The sequence below is a fragment of the Caretta caretta genome, chromosome 4 (genome assembly GCF_965140235.1).
Source record: "Caretta caretta isolate rCarCar2 chromosome 4, rCarCar1.hap1, whole genome shotgun sequence".
Taxonomy (NCBI): Eukaryota; Metazoa; Chordata; order Testudines; family Cheloniidae; genus Caretta; species Caretta caretta.
Genome location: NC_134209.1, coordinates 106,650,079 through 106,671,830, shown reverse-complemented (window position 1 = coordinate 106,671,830; position 21,752 = coordinate 106,650,079). Strand labels below are relative to the sequence as shown.

Below are 21,752 nucleotides of genomic sequence, written 5' to 3'. Positions count from 1 at the left end.
GGGCTTAGACTAGATGATCTTTGCAGTCCCTTCTAACTCTATGGTTCTATGATCTAGGGACTAAGGTCTTGGCTTGGATACCAGCAGCAGAGTCTCATCAGCATAAAGCAGAAATGTATGTTTCTGCTTTCCCCCTTCAATTCTGTGGATGCTGTAATGGCCTCATGTTACTGCAGCAAATGGTTTCACAGCTATATAAAGTAATCACACATACACACATGCAAAAAAAAAAACTATGTTAAAAGAAAATTATTAAGGGTGCAAAGTCAAAGTCCAGCACTCACAATTAGGAAATGTCAGGCTTAAGGTTACCTAACTTGTGAGTCCTTGACTTTACAATGTTGATAATGTTAACAGTTTTTTGATGTGTAGAAAAAGCAAAGTTAAGGCAGAAATTCCCTTATGTAGCATCATATTGACACCCACATGGGTCATCAGCAGGGCTGGAACCTTTAGCTGCGCTGCACAGACTCTTTCACTTGAGCCAACAGAGTAACTCACAGCAGTAGTAGGTTGCCATCCTCTGTGGACCAGCACTAGAGGCAGATGAGACACACTTTAGCAGTGGGTTGTACAGATATTTGCTGAAAGCAGAGGGGGAATGGTGAGACTCCGGAATCTTGGATTCTGTTCCAGGCTTTGGAGGGGAATGTGATCTTATGGGAGCAGACTTTTCTGCTGGTTTTCCCTAAGCCTGTTCTTCCTTCTCCCCCATCACCTCCAACCTATCACTGCCCTCGTTCTGTCTCTTCCTCAGTCCTGGCTCCTGGACCAATCCCAGGCTCCTTGCCTGTCTGGTCCCAGGCTGCTGCTGTTCTCTTCCAAGTCCCAATCTCTTTGTTTAGCCAGTCCTACTCTCCCCCTCTTAGCTCTTTATCTGAGTCCCAGTCTCCCATCCCATGCCAGTTTCTCTTCCTCCCCACACAAAGTCCATCTCCTTGCCCAACTGCCCAGCCAATCCAAGTGACCTCCTCACAGTTCCTCATCTGATCTCTCTCTCTCTCTCTCTCATTGTCCCCCTTACTGGCTCCCTGTCCTTGGCTCCCTCTCTGGGCTCTCTGTCCTACCCCAATCCCATCTCTGGCTCCCTGTTCCAGACTCTCTGCCCAGCCAGTCCTACTTATTCCCCTGCCCCCCAGCTCCTTCTCAGTTGTCTTCCACCTCTCCCTCACGGATTCCTAGCCCCAGGCTTGTCTACACAGCATGGCAATGGGCACTAGAGGGGTATGATTTCTAAAGCACACCAACGTGTTGCACGCTAACTGGCTCATGTCGACTCTGCTAGCGCACGCCAAAAATTCCCCAGTGTGCATTAGTGTAGTGTGGTCTCCTTGTCCACCAGTTCTAGTCTGTGGCACAAAGCTCCTCATCCAATCTGTTTCCGCCCTGGCCAAATAGCTTCCAGTCCCATTTTCTCTCCCCCGCCCACAGTCCCACTCTTACCAGACTACTTGTCCCAATCTACTCTTTTCTCTCTCCTCGTTCAGCTACTGTCTTCCCTGTATTCAACTCACAGGGCTTCCTCCTCCACACACTGCCTGGATGCCAGCAGGGCGTCACTGAAAACACAGGAAGGACAGGCTCCCTGTTGCAGGGGCCAGCCTCACCCCAGCCTGAGCCATCATTCCTGAGAAAATCTTTGAGCCCCTCTAGCTCTGGTGTGGAGGGAGCATGCTCAGTTGCTCTGTGGTAATAGTGCAGGTAGAACCTATGAGCGGATGGCGTATGCCCAATCACTTTGTGTGGATGGCACATGCACAGTCCAGTCACCCTTAGGAGCTCTGAAGGGATGGTGCATGCATATGCAGTCTGGTCAACATTAGGAAATCAGAGAGGCTTGAGCATGGCAGGGGAGGGCAAAATCTGGAGATTTAGCGGCTAAAAATTGAAGATGTCTCTATTGAGCACGTCTGAACTGGCTTATAACTTGGCCAAAAGCCTTATAACTGCCAAATTTGGTCAGACTTTCATGGGAACAGCAAAAAATACATCTCCGATACAAATCCCCTGCCAGATTTCAAGTGCTTGCTCCAAAGCATGGGGGTGCTAGAGCTGTTCAAAGAAAAGGTTGCCAGATTTTTTTTAACATGGGCAAAATAATGTATTTCCCCTAATGTCATTCTCTGAAATGGCTGAACTGTGTTAGCTGAACATTTCCAAACAAATTCAGCCTGAAGTAGGCACTTGGCATGGAAAATTTCAGCCCATGCTGTTAAAGCTTGGCAAAGTCATAAGAAACTAAAAATGTGGCACTACAATGGGAAGTTGTTTGGCAATCTTACTCATAAGCCGTGTGCCCAGCCTTGTCTATAATGGCGCAGGTCTCTTCCCCTTCCCCAGTTCAATAGAAGTGTTTGGAGATGTGACCATTTGTTGTCATCAAGGCTGTAACTCCCTTACAGAAAGAACTTAGGCTGTGATTTTCAAAGGCACATAAGGAGTGACACACCCAACTTCCACTGAACAGAAATGCAATTTGGGCTCCTTCTTTTGAAAATCACAGCCTTAATCGAAAAACCAGTTTGCAGTCAGGTTCTCTCTCTACGTTTTCTTCCAACATACAGCGGTGAATAAATGTAAAATGTTTTATGTCATGGTGAATTTTGGCTTTATATTGTACTTGCCTTTGTACTGTTTTCTTATTTAATTGTATTTATTTGTGCTCCCCCACTATGCTTCAAACTATAAAAACACTTAATCAAAAAGACAGCAACACAGCCCTTCATCTATTAATATATTAATATTTAGACCAAATAGTGAATACAGTTGTTTTGACTCCATGACCTGTTCAGAAAACCCAGCAAACCATTAACTGACAAATTTTTATTGTGCATTGTTATGCAACAGAACAAATGAAACTAGAAGTACATAATAATAAAACCAATATTCAAATTAGGGATAACACCTGAAATAGCAAACTCTAGTAACAAATGTTTTTTATAATTAAAAATATTGACTTTAAAAAATTGTCTCACATTTTAAAGTTTTTAAAAGAAATGTGTGTTGCCACATAGAAAACAATTCACACATCCTATAGAAATTGTCACAAAAACTTACTAGTCTATATTACACTATGCACTTTGTTGTACAGTATCTGGTATTAGGCTATCCCTAACTTGTATTTACTTTACACAGTACAATCATCAATAGAAAGTATTCATAGAATGAACTACACCTTAACAATAAAAATATTAGGATTAATGGGTTTTTTAATCACAGTTTCTCCACAATTATTTGTCATAGAAAATAGAGCAAAGGCAGATTGGCACTAATGGGTATGCAGTACTGCTACACAAAGTTTCAGAGAGGGTAGATACATAAAGGACAGCAAGATTAAAGAATATATAAGACAAAGGATCTATCTTCCAGAACCATTTTAGGACTATTTTCTGAGTGAGGCGACATAACTTCCTTCTTTTCTAATTTTTCCATGTACGTATAGCACTGTAAATTAATACAATACTTTTCAAAACACAGTGCTTTAACATGAATATATAGTTGTGCAATGGCTTATATGCTGTTACTTCTGATCCCTAGTGTTCCCCAGAATTTATTCCTAGTTTCTTGCAGATGTGTTCTCAGTAATACACATGGATTTACAATGCAATGAGAATACATGCCTTGGACTGGTTAGAATAAGTAGCTGTGAAAGGTTATAAATGAAGTGAGTTTGGCCAAGGGGACCATAGTTCATCATAAACCCTGGACTGATTTTGTAATCTGAAACTTTAAAAAATAAAACAAACATCTAAATTCTGTCCTCTGCACATCTGTGACTCCCGTTTGCTTCAGTGGTAGGTGCACACATGCAGCTGAGGGTAGAATTTTGGCATATATAGGTCTGATCCTGAAATCTCATTTACATAGATAAATAGTCTTTACATACATAAATAGATCAGGCCACAGTTTGGTTTTTTGCACAACAGGAGAGGGCAGTATTGTGAAGTTATACCAGCATTTTAGGACAGAAGACTGACTATCCTTTACACTAAAAATAAAGCTAGGCTTACTGGTTGCTTTACCAAAATCCCTACATTATTATTTGAGAGCGGCCTGCTAATGCAGTGATATTTTTCTCTGTTATTCAAAGTGAAATGTTTTCATTTTTAATTTCATACAATTCAACATTGGAAAGAAGTCATCATAATGTTTACAAAAATACATCATGATACATAATGTCAACAAATTTACAGTACAATGCTGACTCAGGCTGTAAATATTCATTTACAGTATAATGCTGACATGTTTTACAGTTCTGGTAAGTGACACCACATTAAAGACGTACCTGCGAGACTTGCACTGTCTGACCAACGTACTATTTTCTACTAATTTTTTTTTAAAGTATAAGTTCAATAGTGAAAAGCTGCAACAGAATATTTGTACTGCGGAAGGACACACATGCTGAGCTTCTTCCAAAGGAGACCATCTTGTGCCATTGATCTATCAGCAGAACCTTCTCATGACTAGAGTAAGGGATTCTGTTTAAAAACCGATGGCATGGTTACACCAAATGCAATTAAATTACTACTAAGTTTTTAGAAATTAAATTTGTTATTCTAAGTCAAATGAAGATTTAAAAAACCCTTTAAAAACATTAGAAAAAATAAAATTAAGAGGTATTGGATGTTGATGGGCCTAAAGCCTATATTGTATTAGACTGTATCTACAAAGGTATGTACAGAAGACTGTTTCCTGAAACACCATCCAGGTACAGCCTGTTAGTAGCTTCAAGGACAGCATGATCTTGCTCTATAGATGCACTGTGCTGATGATGTGCTTATTCTGACTGACTGACAGGAGGGGCACTACATACAGCAGAAACCATTCACAATGGCAGACAAAGAGGAGACAGATAAGAGGAGGAAATTATTGCATGGGGAATTAGTATTTGAGCAGGTGCCTCACTACTTCACCCTTGGTCCAGCAGGAGTTATATAGGAGCACCTTGGATCAGAGAGACCCCTGGTGGCTGTTATGGAGAGTGTTGCGTCTAGCTTTCCCCATCCAGTAGTCACCCGTATGGTGGGGAGAAGTGAAGAAATTAGTTGGTAGATCCTCTATAGGCCCACACCCTCTGGTGAGGGATGGGGTGGAAAATATTTAGGAAAACAGGCAAAGATGAGGTAGAGATAAAGGCAATCAGAGATGGAGAAGATTCATTCACGTAGAAAGAGTTCAATATGTCTGTCAAACAGGAAGTGCTGTCTCAGGAAAAAGCTGATTCAAGAATCTAGGAGTGATGGGGAAGGCCTGACTCACCTAAAGCAGGAGGACTTAAATATGCTGAAAATGAGAGGGGAGGGTGTTGTTTCTTTGGTGTTAAATGTTTCTAGAGTGCATCAGTTTTTCAAAACTTTCCTACAGTGACAATGTACCCTAATCCTACTACTGAAAATCTCCAGTAAATTGAGTTTTTTACCTTGGCATCTGCTTCCAATATTGTATTCCATTGTGAATCAGCTTCATTTCTAGCACAAATATCTGTTTACAACTCTCAATCAGTTCTGGAGCCCATGCTTAAGTGCCCAATAGCCAAAAGGATAAATTGGACTTTTATTATAGAATCCCTCCCTCCATGCACCATTGAGTATCTGAGTATTAGGACCAGCTCATTCCTTGAAACAGATCAGGCAATGAGCATAAAACACAAACAATAGCACAAACAAATGCAAATGTAAACCTTTAAAGCCATAAAATACTGCAGCAAAATAAACTCTCCTGAAATGGAAATTCATGGTATAGCAAACTCATTTTTAGGAAAACTGCAGTGATTAGCTCAATACTTTAGATAAACATAGTATCTATCACTTACACACAGAAATTTTTAATGGTTTAGAAAAACCTGTTACTGTTTTGATACCTCCTAACTTAAGGATTTTGTTGCCAATGAGCACTGCCATTTTAACACGGAAGTTTAATTTCCTGGTATTGCTGGACAAAGGAAGTACTGTTCAGGACTTGAGTACATGACATGAAATGGAATATTCCACATTTTAAGGTAACTTTTATAATTTTTCTATACTACTTTCTAGTAAAAAATAGAAGACTTCTTCCTTTGTCACAAGCCTCTGGGTTTGATTCTAAATCCCTTACTCAGGCAAAACTAATAGTAGTCAGGAATTTTGCCAGAGTTCAGTTCTGCCCAGGAATTCAGAACTGGACCCAGTATCAGCCAGCAGACAAGACAGTGACTTTTTGTTTCTTTAGTCATTTGATACCTTTTTTTAAAAATTAACTTTTCTTTAGAACTAGATGAATGGAATTGCAGTTTTCCTTTGAAGATTCTATGAAAGGCTTGCAATTTATACACACCAAGGAATCCCATAGGCAGGCCTTGAAATGAATCATTCTCTGTTAAGTGGAGCACTAGGACAGGCTGGAAAACCTGGAATGTTTACAGTATGAGTTCAAACATGCTTTGGATTCTTAAATGACTTCAAGGAAAGTATTTCTAGTAAAGTATCTTCTAATTAAGTGGTTCCTATTGTAGTATGGATTTCCTTCATTGACATCAATCTCCAGAGCCATCTTGGATACCCCTATTGAAGATTTCTTCTTGTGAACCTTGATGGTCTATCCCTTCATAATATGAGTTACCATTATGAAGGAAAGTCCCCACTGCACGTCCTTGACGAGCATGTCCTACTGCATCGCTGAAAACCTTGTTTATCTGTTCTTCAGATGGCATCCACCAATCAGGGTTGGAAGTACAATGCATCCTAATGAACTCTGTGGAAAACAGACAGTGATAAGAAACAGATTATCTTTGTAGCATACATTGTTATTGCCCAACTAGCAAGCGCTTATAGCAAGTAATAAATAGAGCATTATTATGATGACTTAAACAGGAATAAAACCTTATAGGAAATGCCATGATAATGCCAGTTGAACCTATTTTATTTCTAGGCACACTTATTTCACCATATGCAATTGTGTGTGTATGTGTGTAGGTGTAGTTACAGAGCAATTTCTGCTTGCTGAAATAAAACAATACATTTCATAGATTTTTACGATATTGAACGTGCAATGCATGTAAAGGTTGGTATGAAATAGGAAATGCATTTTATCTGAAACCTGTAATCCTTATACACTTCAATTTTATTGTGCTTACATTCATGAGTCTTTATGGTCTTCCTCTGCTACCTAGTTTAATATATACAGATTTCAGCAATTTATAACTTAATGTTTCAAACATTATTTCAGATTGGTATCTTTTTTCCTTTTTGGGCTGTCTTAATTTTAAGTTCTAAACTTATGTTGTGTGTTTCTGGATATGATGTTGGTGTTCTAGAGACTATACTGGCCATTGAAATAGCTAAATGAGACAGCAGGGACTAACTTGCCCTTTCACAGCCTAGCACTGGGTTTATCCATGAATGAGAAACCAAGTTGTGCCATGTTTAAGCTGGCTATTTAAATAGGTAATGCTTATGTCAAATGGCTATGTTTGTGTCACATTCTTATTGTCAAAACTACTATTCTTCTTTCACTTTTTTGTATGTGTGAAGTATTTGATTGTTAGAATTACAGAAGTGGTTTTGACAGGTTTTTAACTCTTAATGCTAGTCAGATCTCAAAACCAGAGTACATAGACTTTAAAATGACAAAATATAATTTTAAAAGTGGAAGCACTTTATTTAATGGATGCACTACATCTTAGTCAGCAGTAGACTTTTATTTATTCTCCACAATTATTTTTTCCCCCAAGCAGCAGGATATTTCTCATTTTACTTTCTAATACTGACAAGCTATTGATACAACAGGCGGTATAAGTTAATTTCATTACTGTCACAACATCCTGAGACCAGGGAATGCTGTTATCAATAGTTGCAAGCTGATCTTTTGTAAAATGGGGACATATGATTTTTGCATCGCTACTCCAGCAATGCCCCTTCAAAAGTGGAATCTATTTCTGTTTTAAATTCCTCTTCCTGTAAATCTGTGCAAGCAATACTGTCCCTGCAGTCTAGTTATGATTGCATGAGGTTTCATAAACTGGGATGTTGCTCAAGATAATGGTTACTTGTGTAGAAACAGTGCTACAGTTTAGGCCTGCTGGGCTTTTTTAAAACTTAAAGATGGTTCCAGAGATCTTTCAATAGAAGAAATAAATCTTTAAAACTTTTATAGATGTTAATGTAAGCTTTCAGTAGTTACCACTTACGAAAGGGACAACCTTTTTAAGGAAAAATATTATTGTTTTCCACTCTTGCTCTCCAAAATGTTCATCTAATCTATTTCAGTAGGGCTACAAGCAGATCTATCCATTTTCTTCCCCCCAAACCCTTATTAATCTCTTTCAAGAAGCAGCATCTACACTGGACTTCTACAGAAGAGATTATCAAGGGATGTGCCATGTAACTTCAGAAGGCTACACTCCCCTGTGCTACAGAATTATGGGCTCAGACTGACTGAAAACATATCTTTCTCTTGGGTGGGTGGAGGAAGAATGACAAACAAGTAATAGTTATAGAATACTAACACTTTTGTTTAGGAATAATAATTTCTTTACCCCCCACCAAAAAGAAACCCTTCAATTCCTCAAGCACTCTTCTGAGCTCTCACAGGTCCTCCCCTTGTGCTGTCAGTAAGGCAGGTTAGAAATGGCTCTCTGAAATCAGTCCCTCTGGCTGCAGACAGATAAGTAGTTCTCACTTCCTGCCATGACCCCTGAGGACAGTCCAACATTATGCAATGCCAAGGATCACCAATACTACCTTCCTTTTAAATGGGTAGGGGCTAGAGAGGCTCAATTGGATCCCTGGCACTGCAGAATGTTGCACTGCCCATACACTGCCTGGCCAACCCATGGGTATACTAATTTATAAATCTCTACCAAGCAGTTTAACAGGCAAAATGGAGCCCAGACATTTTGACCTCCTGTGCAAGATTCTAAATTATTTATGGAAATGCCACTTTTTCCACAGAGGACTACAGGGTACACACATCTATAGCACATGTCTAGTGGTTCAAAAATGATGAAGTTCCAGAGGGCAAAGTCTTGCGCATTGGCTGCCTTGGGATTGGAGAGTGTGCAGTGACAGAAGGGGTGGCCATTAGGTGTATGTGAGATGCCTTTTAAAGCCAATAGGTATAACTGAAGGTGGCACCACGGATGCCCCATTGTCTCCTGGTCCTGTCCCTGCTCAAAATCTGGCTTGGCAACTGAGGAAGCATAGAGTGGTGGTAGGGTTTGTATTCTATTTCTGCTCCTGTATAAATTACAATTCAATTTAATAAATCTTAGTAAAGCCTGATGCACTTCTGTTCAACTTTTAAGTCCTTAACTTCCAGAGAACTTGACACCTTGAGTCCAGCTCCAAACCTCTCTGCAGCACGCTGCATACACTGAAATGCATTGTCCCCACTTCTTTTAAGCTCTGATAATTCATTTTATGTTGCTTTAACATCTGGTGAATCTTTTGTGTAGCAGAAAATACCATGCCTCAGTCTGAGTTTATGTAAAAATAATACTTTAAATGTATTATGTGATTATGTAAGTATATTACAATTAAAAGTCTGCTCTGCCAGGCCTTGTTAGTTACTTCTAATCTAAATGGATAGAAGTTCAGTCTCAAATGTAACCATTTCTGCTGCTGGTGTTTTCCCTGTATTTTCCTTTTCATTGCTTACTAATAACTTCATAGGTTTTATGTTGTCAATCGCTTCGGAATGACTTTTTGCACATGTAGTGCTATGAAAGTTAGGCTAATTTAAAAGAATGAAATAGATATTATATTTGTGAAGTGGACACACTAAGACTAATGCCAAGGGCTTTTTTTAAACCAAGCTAGTTAAAAAGTTTTATGTGAATCATTATAAACGCTGACAACAAGCCTTAATAAAATATCAGAAAAACAAAATAGGAATTGCCATAGCAGATCAGAGCAGTGGTCCAACTTGTTAGCAACAAATCCCACAGTGAACAATTATGAAATAACCTGCCACAAGAGGAATTTCCTCCTAACCCCTCTGAGTTAATGTTGGCTTACATCCTGAAGAATGATCCCTTATAAAATGTATACACATATACTGTATAAACATTCTAATTTACATGTGGATGTTCTCTTTATCCATATAAAATGTCCAGTCCTGTTTTGAATGCTACTAAGCTTTTGGCTTAAATGGTATATTGAGGCATTGAGTTCCATGGTTAATTATGTCTTGTGAATGTCCCCCTGTTCTTGTATTATAAGAGGATAAATAGGAGTATTTGATTTACCTTCTCTACACCTTATCATGTAGCCTCTTATTTGACCCCTCTCTAAATTAAACAACCCCAGTCTCTTCAATTTCTCCTCTCATAGAAGTTTTTCCATGTCTCTAACCACTTTTGTCATCTGTCTCGAAAACCCTCTCTATTTCTGCTGCAGTAAGCTGAAAGCTTATATTTAGCCAGAGCCAATGTGGTGAAATGAGATCACATATGGTGGACACTGAGCGAAAAGATGCAGTACCTCTGAGACATGTTACTTTTACTGGATCCAGAGGACGTCTTTCAGGACCTGTCTCTCCTGACTGCACTGACCTTTTCCTTTTTCCAAGGCCGCATGAGTACTTAAGCTCATCAGTTGTGAAAACAAATCTGATGAGATATCGAAGTAGCCGCCTTCCATCTTTCTTTGAAGAATTTACAGCCTCATCCCACTGTTTACTAGTGATGTAGACAGGATAGTTGTTCAGCAACTGCTTGCTTCCCTGGAAAAGTTAAATATTTCTATTATTTATTTTACAAGGCAAATAAGTAAAGACTGTCAGTTGCAAAAAAAAATGCTTTTAACTAGCTGAGATGCTGACAATGAGATACCTACAGAATGAATAATTGCTCATACTGAGAATGGGGACTTCTAAAATTACATTTGCATTTTCTATAACAAGACCCAGTGAGGTATGAAGGATGCTTTTTGAGAGAGTGCTATTTATATCTTGAACTTTAACAGGTAAGCTAAAAAGTGTGAAGCTCCAATGATTGGGGATACATTTAAATATAACCTTTCCTTCTTAATCTATTAAAATGTGCAAAAATGTCTTTGAAGAGTGTGATCAAACAGGTCTCTTTATGGCAGCCGACAGTTCACTACTTCAGAAGTGACTTTTTACAGTCTATTTTTATAATAAATGTATTACTTTTTGTTGAACACACCTAAAACCTGACATCAGTTGTGTTACTGTGAAAAATATAAGGAAAATAAATAAACCTGAACTGTAAAAAACTAAAAGCTTCATTACTATTAATGAATGCCACATTAACTCAAATGATAGCTTTACACAAATGCTACTATGTCAACTGGAAACAAATCTGACTTTTAGTCTTCATAATTTATTTGCGCTTTAAAATTCCAATTCTAAATAGATGCAGAGGGACTAATTATGGGAATTTCTGTAACCCATACAACATTTATAAGCCAACTTTGGTCAATTGCACCTAAACAAATTTACTTCAGTTCTTGTTGCCTGTAAAATTCTACAGCATAGGACAAATTAATTAACCCAAGATCTCAGTTTTAATGTGCTTGTTCAAAAGTAATTAAGCTATTTAAAAAACAATTTCCTAGAGACTCATTCACTTTTACCGCTACATACATTTATTGCAACTTATAAATCTAGCACAGTTTCACCAAATTAGGCCTGCTTCATAAAAGCATTGTTAGAGTAAACACTTTCAATGAGAGTTCATTAAGAAAATGAGTTCAGTGAAATACTGTCTTTTGAATTAGTGGAATCTGGGGTACTCTACTGCAGGTGTCACTTGCAGGCAGGCCCCTCTCTCCTAATGCAACACTATTTGTTTACAAACAGCTAGTGCACAATGTGAATTTAAGAAAAAATAGTATAAAATTCCCTCCCCTCTCCCCAGCATCACCCACATGTTTATAAAGCCTACTGGGAGATGGTTTGGGGGGTATGTGCCTCAGACACCCATTACTTTTCATTTTTTATAAGTTTGGTAAATCTGTGAAAACCCAGCAAAAGCTCAGAGGGGTCCTGGTGTATGGCTGATCCACACAAATCATAGCTCGGGGTGAGTGTGCAAAGGTAGTTGAAAACTAACCTTGGCATTTTATTAATCCTATTGCTACATGTGATGGGGTGGATTAGGCCCAGAGGCCCCCTGCTGGAGGCCTCAGGGCCCTACCACACCCCATTCCAGAAAGGAACTGTAAAGAAGTCCTCCAGTCTGCCTAGAGTGGCTGTGGGGGAAGCAGCCAATCAGAGAGGCTGCAGGGAAGAAGCCAATCAGGGTCCAGCAGGCTAGTATAAAAAGAGCTGCTGGGGCAGATTAAGGTTAGTTGGTGCCTAGAGCTGGAGGAGTGTGAATGGTATTCCTGGCTGGCTGAAGAAGCTACAGGACCTCTGACAAGAGCAATTGCTGGCAGGAGAGCAGGACAGAACTCTTGGGTGGCTGCTGGGACTGAGTACAAGACTTCGGCACTATGGGGTTTGTGTTTGTTTTCACAGACAGACTGTGTGTGACTCAGCTAGAGGGCTGAGTTGCTGAAGACCTACTACAATTGTAGAGAAAAAGAGGGCATGCACTCAGCCAGGGGCTGCTACCTCTAGTCCGGGCCCTCTGCACCATGTTGCAGCAGCCTGCATTAACTTATGCCATCTGCAAATTGCTCTGAGGGGCTGATATCCTAGTCAAGGAGCTCTGTGGTGCAAGGGCATCCTGGCCACAACCTCTGTTCCCAAGCCTCACTCCCTCTCCTCTGCCCTGCTGGCAGTAGGGAGTGGGAATGGTCTAAGAGTCACTGTGCTAGCTCTGTGTAACTAGAGGATCACCCTTACTCTGAGATGAGCCTCCCTGGGCCAGATCCACCACTGAATGGCCACAGGAGTATCTGACCCACTGTTTTTATCAGTAACTTGCTTGTAATCTTTCATGTATAAAGCTAGTTATCCTCCATTTCTAGGCTATTGGAATTTCCTTGTTAAACTATTAGGTGTATATAAAAAATTCTGATAAACTAGAAAGAAAATAAACATTCGGTGTTTGTACTACCAAAATATACAAACTCAAAGTATGACCTTTGAACCAGAGCAGTGCCCGTTAGGACTGTGGTCTTGTCATCTCTCTCAAGCTAAGCAAGATCTGGCCTGGTTAGTAATTGGATTTGGTCCCACTATGTTCATTGTGGATTAAGCACTTTGCTGAATTGGGGCCTCATTAGGCAGCAAGTTGCCCTAAAAAGTTAGTGTGGAGTGGAAAGCATTGTGCCGATAGAAGTGCAGCCTTTTCAATGCAATGTAAAAAGGCCCTGATTGCATGTGGTCCTCTAAGAGTTCATGACACTGTACTTGACTTAATTCCAGCTATCCCTAACTATATCCCCTCCCCCCTGAAAATACAGTCTGTTAGGATATTTTTCTTCATTGCCTGTCTAAAGGGACTGTAGTATTGAGGTGCTCTCTTAAACAGTTGCTATATTTTAATCCAGACATAGCTACGTTAATTCCTGTGTATTTAAAACCCTTTGGGGCAAAAGACTCTTGATAAATGTAAGATGCATTTTGGTGCATCTGACCGTAGTTAAAACAAAATAACTAAAAAACAACATCCTAAAGAAATATAACAAGCATATCCTGGAGGAAAGATTCAGAGTACAAATGAATTCATGCTTATACCTATACATGAGTAATCTTTTATTCATAAGTTTAAACTCTTCATATTTTTTTAATTCAATCAAAAATCCTCTCCCATCATAACACATTATCTCCAATGGATAGTTACAGAACAACCAGTTTTTACAATGGCTTCAAAACTCTGGTTAAGCAAAAAAAGGAGAGAGAAAGGAAAATGAGAGCTTGCAATTCTTACTGTGAATGATCTCTGATAAATACAGCTTTCAATAAAATCAAACCACTTGGAATAAAATAAGGTGAGAAGCAAAGTGACACACAGTCTTGGGGGCAGATCCTCAGATAGTGAAATCTGCTATAGCTCCACTTAAGTCAGTTTGGACCAGCTGAGCATCCACTCCTTGCACTGTATCTTCCATGTATATGGGAGAAATCAAAGTCTGAATGGCAGAAGCTTAGAATAACTAAGTATCTTCCCTGTAAGTTGCATGGGTGGTGGATAGTCGGTGGAGGTATTTGAAAATATTTACAGGAAGAGAGAGCTGCCAACTTCAGATCTGGACATTCTAAAAAGGCTTACACACCAAAAGCCATCTTCCCCAGACGTGTTCTTTCTAGGTCTGGGTTGCAGCATTTTGGGGGAAATATTAGGGAAAATTGCTCTAGAGCTGATACACAAGCCATACTTATTCTTTGGATAAGTGGAGGTTTTAGTCTCCAGGGTTTTCAATACAGTACCTTTCAACACCAAAAACCTTATTTTAACTCTCCCTTCCCCCCCAAACTTAGTGACAAGCATTTATAATGTCCATCCTTTTGTTTTGAATCTATCAGAAACACCAGAGACACTCTAGAGAACAAAGTCTGTAATTGGGATTGTGGGATTGTTTGAGATATGACCCCAAAGTGGGATTGTTTGAGATATGAAGGAAGTCTGATAACCACCTTTCAATTTCAACCATCTTAAGTCTGACTTTAATGGAGATATCTCTGCCTGAGGAAAGATCAGAGAAAACCAATCCATTATGTTACAAGTGTAGTGTGTATGGGCGGAAGGGAACATCGCTGGATGGAGCAGGTTTGGATTAAATTAGTAGTGGCACTATTCCATCATTCTTAGGGTTATGTAAATCCAAAAACTTGTTGCATGTTGGAAATGAGTTTAATGCTGGATTTTATATATATTTTTACTAGTAAATGTAATCTTCCAGTACCTACTGATTTATTGACCTACACATTTCTTTTGAATGAAATTTCAAACGGAAGTATATATATCTCATGTTCATCACATACTACCTCTGACGGATGGTCTGTTGGCTGTGGTATCATAAGTTGGTTGTGATGCTGAAGTACAGTCTTCAAATAATCTAAAACAGTCTGGCAGGGCACTGCATGAAACAAATTGCAATTACTGTATATTAGCTGTCTAGCACAAAATAAAACAGCAAGCTTAAGTTAAGCAGTGGTCTCTCTCCGTTGTGAATGCCTATAATATTTATTTACAATTGGAAATGTCCCTCCTTTTGGTTTGTGCAGCCATTTCATTCAACAAATATATAACAGCTGATGTATTTTTGCGTGTGTTGAGGTATCTGAGGATTCTTTTCTATTTTCTGCCCACTACTTTTCAAAGGTTTTCCATTTAAAGAATATAACTCTTACAAGTCTGAATTAGGTCAGCAGCAATGACAATGGAAAAAAAACTCTGCACCCTGTAAACAGCCCAAACCACATCAGGGAGAAAACATTTCTTGGACTTAAATCATACATTCAGTATTAACATGTAAACATGCTGGAATATGTCTGAAACTGCAGACTCATTACAGTATGCACATTTAATAATACATAAACATTGGGTTTTTTCTTTCCTAAATTTGTCACAAAACCAGGCATTATGGAAACAGTCTGATCTCTCTTCCCTCCCCCCACCAAACACACTCATCCATTTCAGTTGTGGTATCACCATCCTAATCTCTTCTCCAGAGGTGATGGGTTAATTAGGTCTGATTCAATTATGGGTCTCTCTTAAGCAGATTCTGCCACATCCCTGATTAACTCTGAAGTATTTTTGAGATACAATGCTTTATTCCTGACCTTGAATCATTGTAGGAGAATTAAACTAATAGCATTATGCTTGACTTCTGTAACACTAAATACATACAAAATGGTATGTATTTAATCAGTTTTGTCGGGATTGTTCTTATAACAGTGGTAAAATACTTAAGTCTTTGTAGCTTTGGCTAACAGTCCAAAGCAAGATTTTCAGAAGTTACGAGTGATTTTGTATGGCTCTATTTTTGGTTGTCCAACGTGAGACAAGTGTACTTAGCACTTTCTTAAAATCAGGTCCTTTCAAAGTGTCACAAGCCAGACACCCCAGAACTGAAGCTCTGATGTCCTTGTTCATTCCTGAAAATCTTGGCCCCAGTTTGATGTCTCTGTGGGCTCTGACCTTCTGAAGGAAGACATAATTGTACTTTGTGCTGGGTTTCTTAGAGCTCCCACACACTTATTCGAGCTTCAATTTGTCTTGCCTACCCCATATTTTCTTATAAAGTTATGTGATATAGCGGCAATTTTAGAAAGCTAGCTTTCTATCGGCTCAATTTCTGACTTCCTTCTGAGGTACTATGCTGGTGTGCTAACAGAGAGTAGTGGAGTGTGGTGAATACAGATCAATATTGTTGAAGTAACTGAACAAGAAAAGGTGGATGATTATTTATGAGGAAATTTCTACTGGTCCATTCTTGCTAGTTACCAAGATCTTTGTAAGAAATTAAAGTAACTACATGACACTTAGTTGACATGCAAATAACTTCATGAAATTGTTTCAACTTTGGTAATATGCTGAATGCCCCCACCATAGCTAGGCTCCAAAGGGCTTTTGAGAATATTAATTTAACAAATGTGCTGAAGGACCTTTTCAGTCTGGCTACTGGAGTGTAGCATATTGATGAAGCTGAGAAAAAATTGTTACGAAAACATTGTAGTTGATCTTTAAATGCACTCTAAATAGTCCACTCATCACCTCAGAACTGAACAAGGAAGTCTGATGTTAACTTGAGAGAATTAGGAGGCTCTGGATATCTGGAGGACAAAGTGGTAGAGAAGGTTTATTTTTGTGTATGTGAAGGCTAGTTGCAGGGGAAGGGAAAATGACACGGGGTGTTTTTAAAAAGGTGGTTGGGTTGCTTGGCGGGATGAGGTGGTTTCTGGGGATCTCTCCTTACATTATTTGTGAATTCCCAACACAACCTGCTTGGTAAGGGAAAAGGGAGGTTCAGCAACCTCCCTATCTGACTGGGATGAAGCACTGACTCTATGGCAATTGGAGATGTGTGTTAGACACACTATTTGGGTGTGGGTTTGATGGGCACTGTAAGGGAAGCCCCCTCTATGGGATTTTATTTTTACCTAGGTGAGGCTTCCAGGTTTAATGTGGTGATCTTTTGGGACTGGTTTGTTTGTATTGTTAGAAAGGGTCTGGTGTTTCCTTTTAGGGAAGGAGGGAGGAAGAGAGATGGTGATTTATGGAGCATTTGCACTCTGCCCGTGGAGTTCCTACACCCCTGCTAAGGTGGCTGAGATGGTTGTGCATTGCTGCCAGAGGTTGGGTAAGGAAAAAGGGAGGACTCGTGTTCTCCAATCCCTGTGGGATGGGCCTGAGGAGCTGAGACATGAGGAATCCTTTCTTTAGACCAGCGTTTCTCAAATGCGGCCACCGTGGCTGCCTGTGGCCACTGGGGGCTTTTCTGGCAACCACAGCCTCCTGGACTGTGATTGATGGAGTAAAGTAGGGGCATCTCCCCCTCCCTGTTGCTCCTGGATGCACCGCCTTGGTGTTGGTTGCTGGAGCCACCAGCAGGGGTTGGGCCCTGCCCCCCTCTGGAGACACCAGGGGCACAACACTGGAGAAGCAGGCAGTCCGTGAGTTCCCCACCTTCCCAGGGTGGTGGGGCTCAGGCTTTGGGCTTCAGCCCTGGGCTGGCAGGGTGGAAGGCTCTGGCCGTGGGGCTTTGGGCTCCATCCCTAGGCTCCGTCCCCTAGCCATGGGGCTTCAGGCTCTGGGGCTTCAGGCTCCAGCCCCCTGCTGCTTCCCTGGCCCCTGCTGCCTCCCCCAACCTCCTATCTGGGGCTTAATTTGTCCCTAGGCTTGCCAGGGCTGAGTATGTCTGCTGTGAAAAGTGATACTTGTATGTTTGTTAATATCACTTTTCACAACAGACTTACACACATCAAAATCATTGTAATTTATTCATTGCTAGCTAGTATGTGCATATTTATTTGTTTTTTCCTAAAGGTAATTAAGTATTTTGGGAAAAAGTGAGAGCAGCCACCAACTCTTGCTGGTGGCTACTGAGGCCACCAAAAAATTTGTTCTGAGAACCCCTGTTCTAGACAATAGCAAAGTGGATTACATTTCTCTATCCTAAAGGCCTTGTTTGGGGTCTTATCTTAGAAGGACAGGCTTCAGTTGATGGGGACTTACTCCTTCAGCTCATACCATTCCATGCAAACTAAATGGCTAATAAAGCCACCATCATCCATGATGTAATCCTGTATAAGGCCTGAAATCCTGGCCGGACAATGTAGCAAGGCCTGGATGGTTTAAAAAAAGTGCTTTCCAAATGGACATTTTGGTTTAGGATGAGTGGAGAGGATAAGGGAGATGCTGTATCTGTGCTACTTCCATCTGACTGCAAGCAGAAAATGTTTCACTACAAAAATATTTATTTTGTATCTGTTCATTTCATTAGATTCTCAGGACAGGGTTAAATTGGGAACAGCTGTGCAGAGCTTCCCTGCTGAGTTCCTAGACAAGATGAACAAATTATCTAGACTGTTGCTGAAATCACTGAGAATAACTGTCCTGGGCAACCTTAATATCCATGAAGATGACAACTCTCTGGCACTCAGATGCTCTGGTGATGGGATCAGTGTAAATATCTAGATAGAGCTCTTCAACATTGACTGGAAATCTCATGTGACTTGTCTGTTGGGCCTATGATTCTGACAGGAGGTGAAATCAAGCAGGAAGAGGTCAATTATTGCTGATTGCCAGTATTTTATAAAGGAGAAGGTAGATGCTACCTGGATCCAGCTGAATAACTGTTCGGAGCCCCTACTCAAATGACCGTCTCTTGCTACTGAAGATCTTGGTAAATATTGCCCAATCTTATTTTGCAAGCTTACTGAGGAGGTGGTGTTGACAAAGCCAGTGTGGCATTTGGAAGTCATGGAAATTCTTGATCCCTATACATTAGGATTCCGGATTGGATGGAGAATGGAGACTGAATTTATTTCTCTGGCTTATTATCTCCTGTTAGCAAAGGGAAAGGATCAGGTGGTCCTGTTGAATCTCTTACAGCAGTTAGCAGCATTTGATACCATTGAGTGAATTTATGTAGAACCAATGTGGGACCTTAGCAAGGTGGATGGGATCTCATTTGAGTTTCCATTTCTATTTATTGGAGGGAGGGTGTGTGTGTGTGTGTGTGTGCACGTGCACGCGCATGCATGTGCAGTGCTGGATTGCACATCTCTTCTGAGGGATCTCTCCGGAAGTTATGTAGGGTTGTATTTATGCCTCTTATTTAGTGTGTGTATGTATGTAAGGCTATGGGGGCAGCCAATGAACCCGTTTGGACTGTGGTGTCATCAGTAGGCTGATAATATGCAGTTCTAGATCTTTTTAATGAAACTCAGCTGATGCTATGCTGGTGCTTTCCCATTACCTGCCAGAAATATGAAAGCAAGTGGCTGAAGCTCATGTTTATAAACACACACAAATTCTTCATTTTTCATAAAGGTGGAACTGCTTTTGGTCCCAAATTGGATGTTAATATTGTTAAAATGGTTGGGGCATATTATAACTACTAAAACCATCATATATCTTGCTGGTACTGTGGGACAAACAGCCTTTCACTTCCCCGACTTCTCAACTGCCAGATGGTACTCCCAAAGCCAAGGTTCCTTGCTTAGTTATGCTGGTTCAGAAAGCAAAGCCCAAAGGTTTACAAAGCTCTAAAAAGCACAGTAGCGCAGTGGGAACACCAAAATTCAAAGCTTTAGTTTTGCATCCGCAGTTCAATTTTAAGTTATCTGGGCATTCTTTTAGGACTCTAATGGTATGCCTTTAACCACTCCCTTTGCTGAAAGTGGAGCCATTTTCTCTAAACTCCCCACACCAAGAGTTACTTTACTACGGCTTGGGGTTTCCAACTGAGAGTGTAAAGAATCACTTAAATCAGTCTAATTAAAAATAATTAAATCTCTGGGAGTTAAAAAAGTCATAACCTAAAGATATGATCTTTTGCAGGTTTAAGAAACTATCCACTATGAATGATGGATTAACAGCAGGGACCCCTACTTACTATACCCAATGGGAGAGAAGCTACCATAGAAGCTACAGTTGGTTGCCATGATTTAACATCTGCAATGAATATGTGGGCTGGGATGAATTCCCATTTAAAGGAGACACTGGGGGGGTCTGCTAGCTTCTGCGATGTTGTAATTCTAATTTTCTTGCTCATTAGGAAGATGAAAGATCAACTGTCTTTATTTACCAGCTTGATGTAATGTGCAATGTCAATGATATGGAGGAAGTCCTAAAGGTGGCAAGGCAACCCAGAGAAATAAACTCTCTGGTAAATATCCGACTTCTTCCTGACTATGGGCCAGACCTAGTAGAAGAGCAGAAGGATTTTTGAAGAAACTAAATGTAAATTGAGAGAACTGGGTGATACATATATTTTTAGTATCTTCAGCAAAACTCCCAGGATGACCGAGAAGTAGACAAGCTTTGTGGAAACAGGATATGCAAAAGGTGATGTTGGAACTTCACTGTTTATTGATCAAAGTAATAAGACTTTGCTGCTACTCTAAGGAACTAGCTGTATTAGTTTGTTTTCTTATGTTGCACAAAATGTTTTGGGCACTGCTTATGATGGTTTTGACTGTGTTGTTTTCACATTTTTAAAGAGTAGTTGGCTGGCCCATTGACCACAGGATGAGAGTAATTGGGGGAAAAAAATCTACTCTAAAAAGATTTTGTGCACACACGCACATATACGCATCATTGATGCCTATTGGTGAAGACTTGTTTCAGTTACAATGAGTATTACAGTGCTGAACATTTAACTGGTGTTCCTCTGCCATTCAGGTTCAAATGATATATGGCATTATTGCCATTTTATGCCTCCCATCATATGGTACTGTCTATCTTTTTAAATACTGCCGACACAAAATCAACAGTACCTTCATTTAGATCTTATTCCCGAAAGAGATTTCTCTATTCCATCTTTGGATTCGAATGTATTTTGCAAGTGACTGGTGTCCTTGTTTGCTGGACTTAGAGAGAGTCTTCATTTTAAGACATTTTAAGTTTATTTTAGGGTATGTCTGAATTGGGACTTGACTGTCAAAGATGTAATGAACAATGTTTATAACCCCCCTATTTAGAAAGTACATGGTAGTACAGATTTTTGGTCCTATAAACTGAGTTGCTTTTCACCCTGATATATTTGGACAAATACTCTGAATAACATGGATTGTATTATTTTTGTCCAAAAACACATTTCACTAACAACTTGAATTCGCAGAATAATGCAGATCTTGGAGCTGAGATTCAAAGGGATCTGGGGTAGACAGGAAAGGGCCCATGAAGCAGAGAGAAGCTGAAAGATGGCTGGAGCTGCATGTGTCAGCTTGTGAAGAAAAGTGATGGGGTGCAGTGAGGTGGAGAAAAGGTGATGAGAGGACCCAGAGGTTACAGCAGTAGAGGGGAAAAAAGCTGTATATCTGCCAGGAATTTGTGGTTTTCATGTTTGTTTTCAAAACTGCTGACAATTTGGTATTTTTGCAATTTGATGGATGAATGAATAAGAAAACAGCACACTTTACCGAGAACAGCATGTAGAAAGTTTAATACAGAGTAGGGGAATCAACATCAACAGGAAAGGGGCAGAAGATCAGACTAATTGACCTACAGTGGCAGTCAAAAGCCCTATGCTACCAGAGAGACCCAGGAGGACTGGTGGCAAAGCGTCCCCTAACTTGAAATGTCCATGTCCTACTGTTGCTTTCTAGGTGGCTCCTGTATCTGAAAACCCCTTCTTGCTCTTGTTGTCACTCTTGTCCTCTTCTCTTTTTTTCCCTACTGACTGGCTGTC

The 21,752-nt window shown here is 40.1% G+C and overlaps 1 protein-coding gene across 2 annotated transcripts in view; it reads right to left on the bottom strand.

Annotated features, from left to right (window-relative positions):
- Nucleotides 1–2,721: 2,721 nt before the first annotated feature.
- BEND4 (BEN domain containing 4) overlaps nt 2,722–21,752 on the bottom strand; it is a 35,253-nt gene continuing 16,222 nt past the window's right edge. The window contains exons 3-5 of one of the 2 annotated variants that reach the window (XM_048848475.2): nt 14,878–14,969; nt 10,458–10,698; nt 2,722–6,729 (exon numbers count right to left, since the gene is read on the bottom strand). In XM_048848475.2, the coding sequence (XP_048704432.1) occupies nt 6,512–6,729; nt 10,458–10,698; nt 14,878–14,969 (551 nt within the window). In that variant the 3' untranslated portion in view covers nt 2,722–6,511. The remainder of the gene's footprint in view (nt 6,730–10,457; nt 10,699–14,877; nt 14,970–21,752) is intronic. The other variant, XM_048848476.2, reaches the window with a different exon arrangement.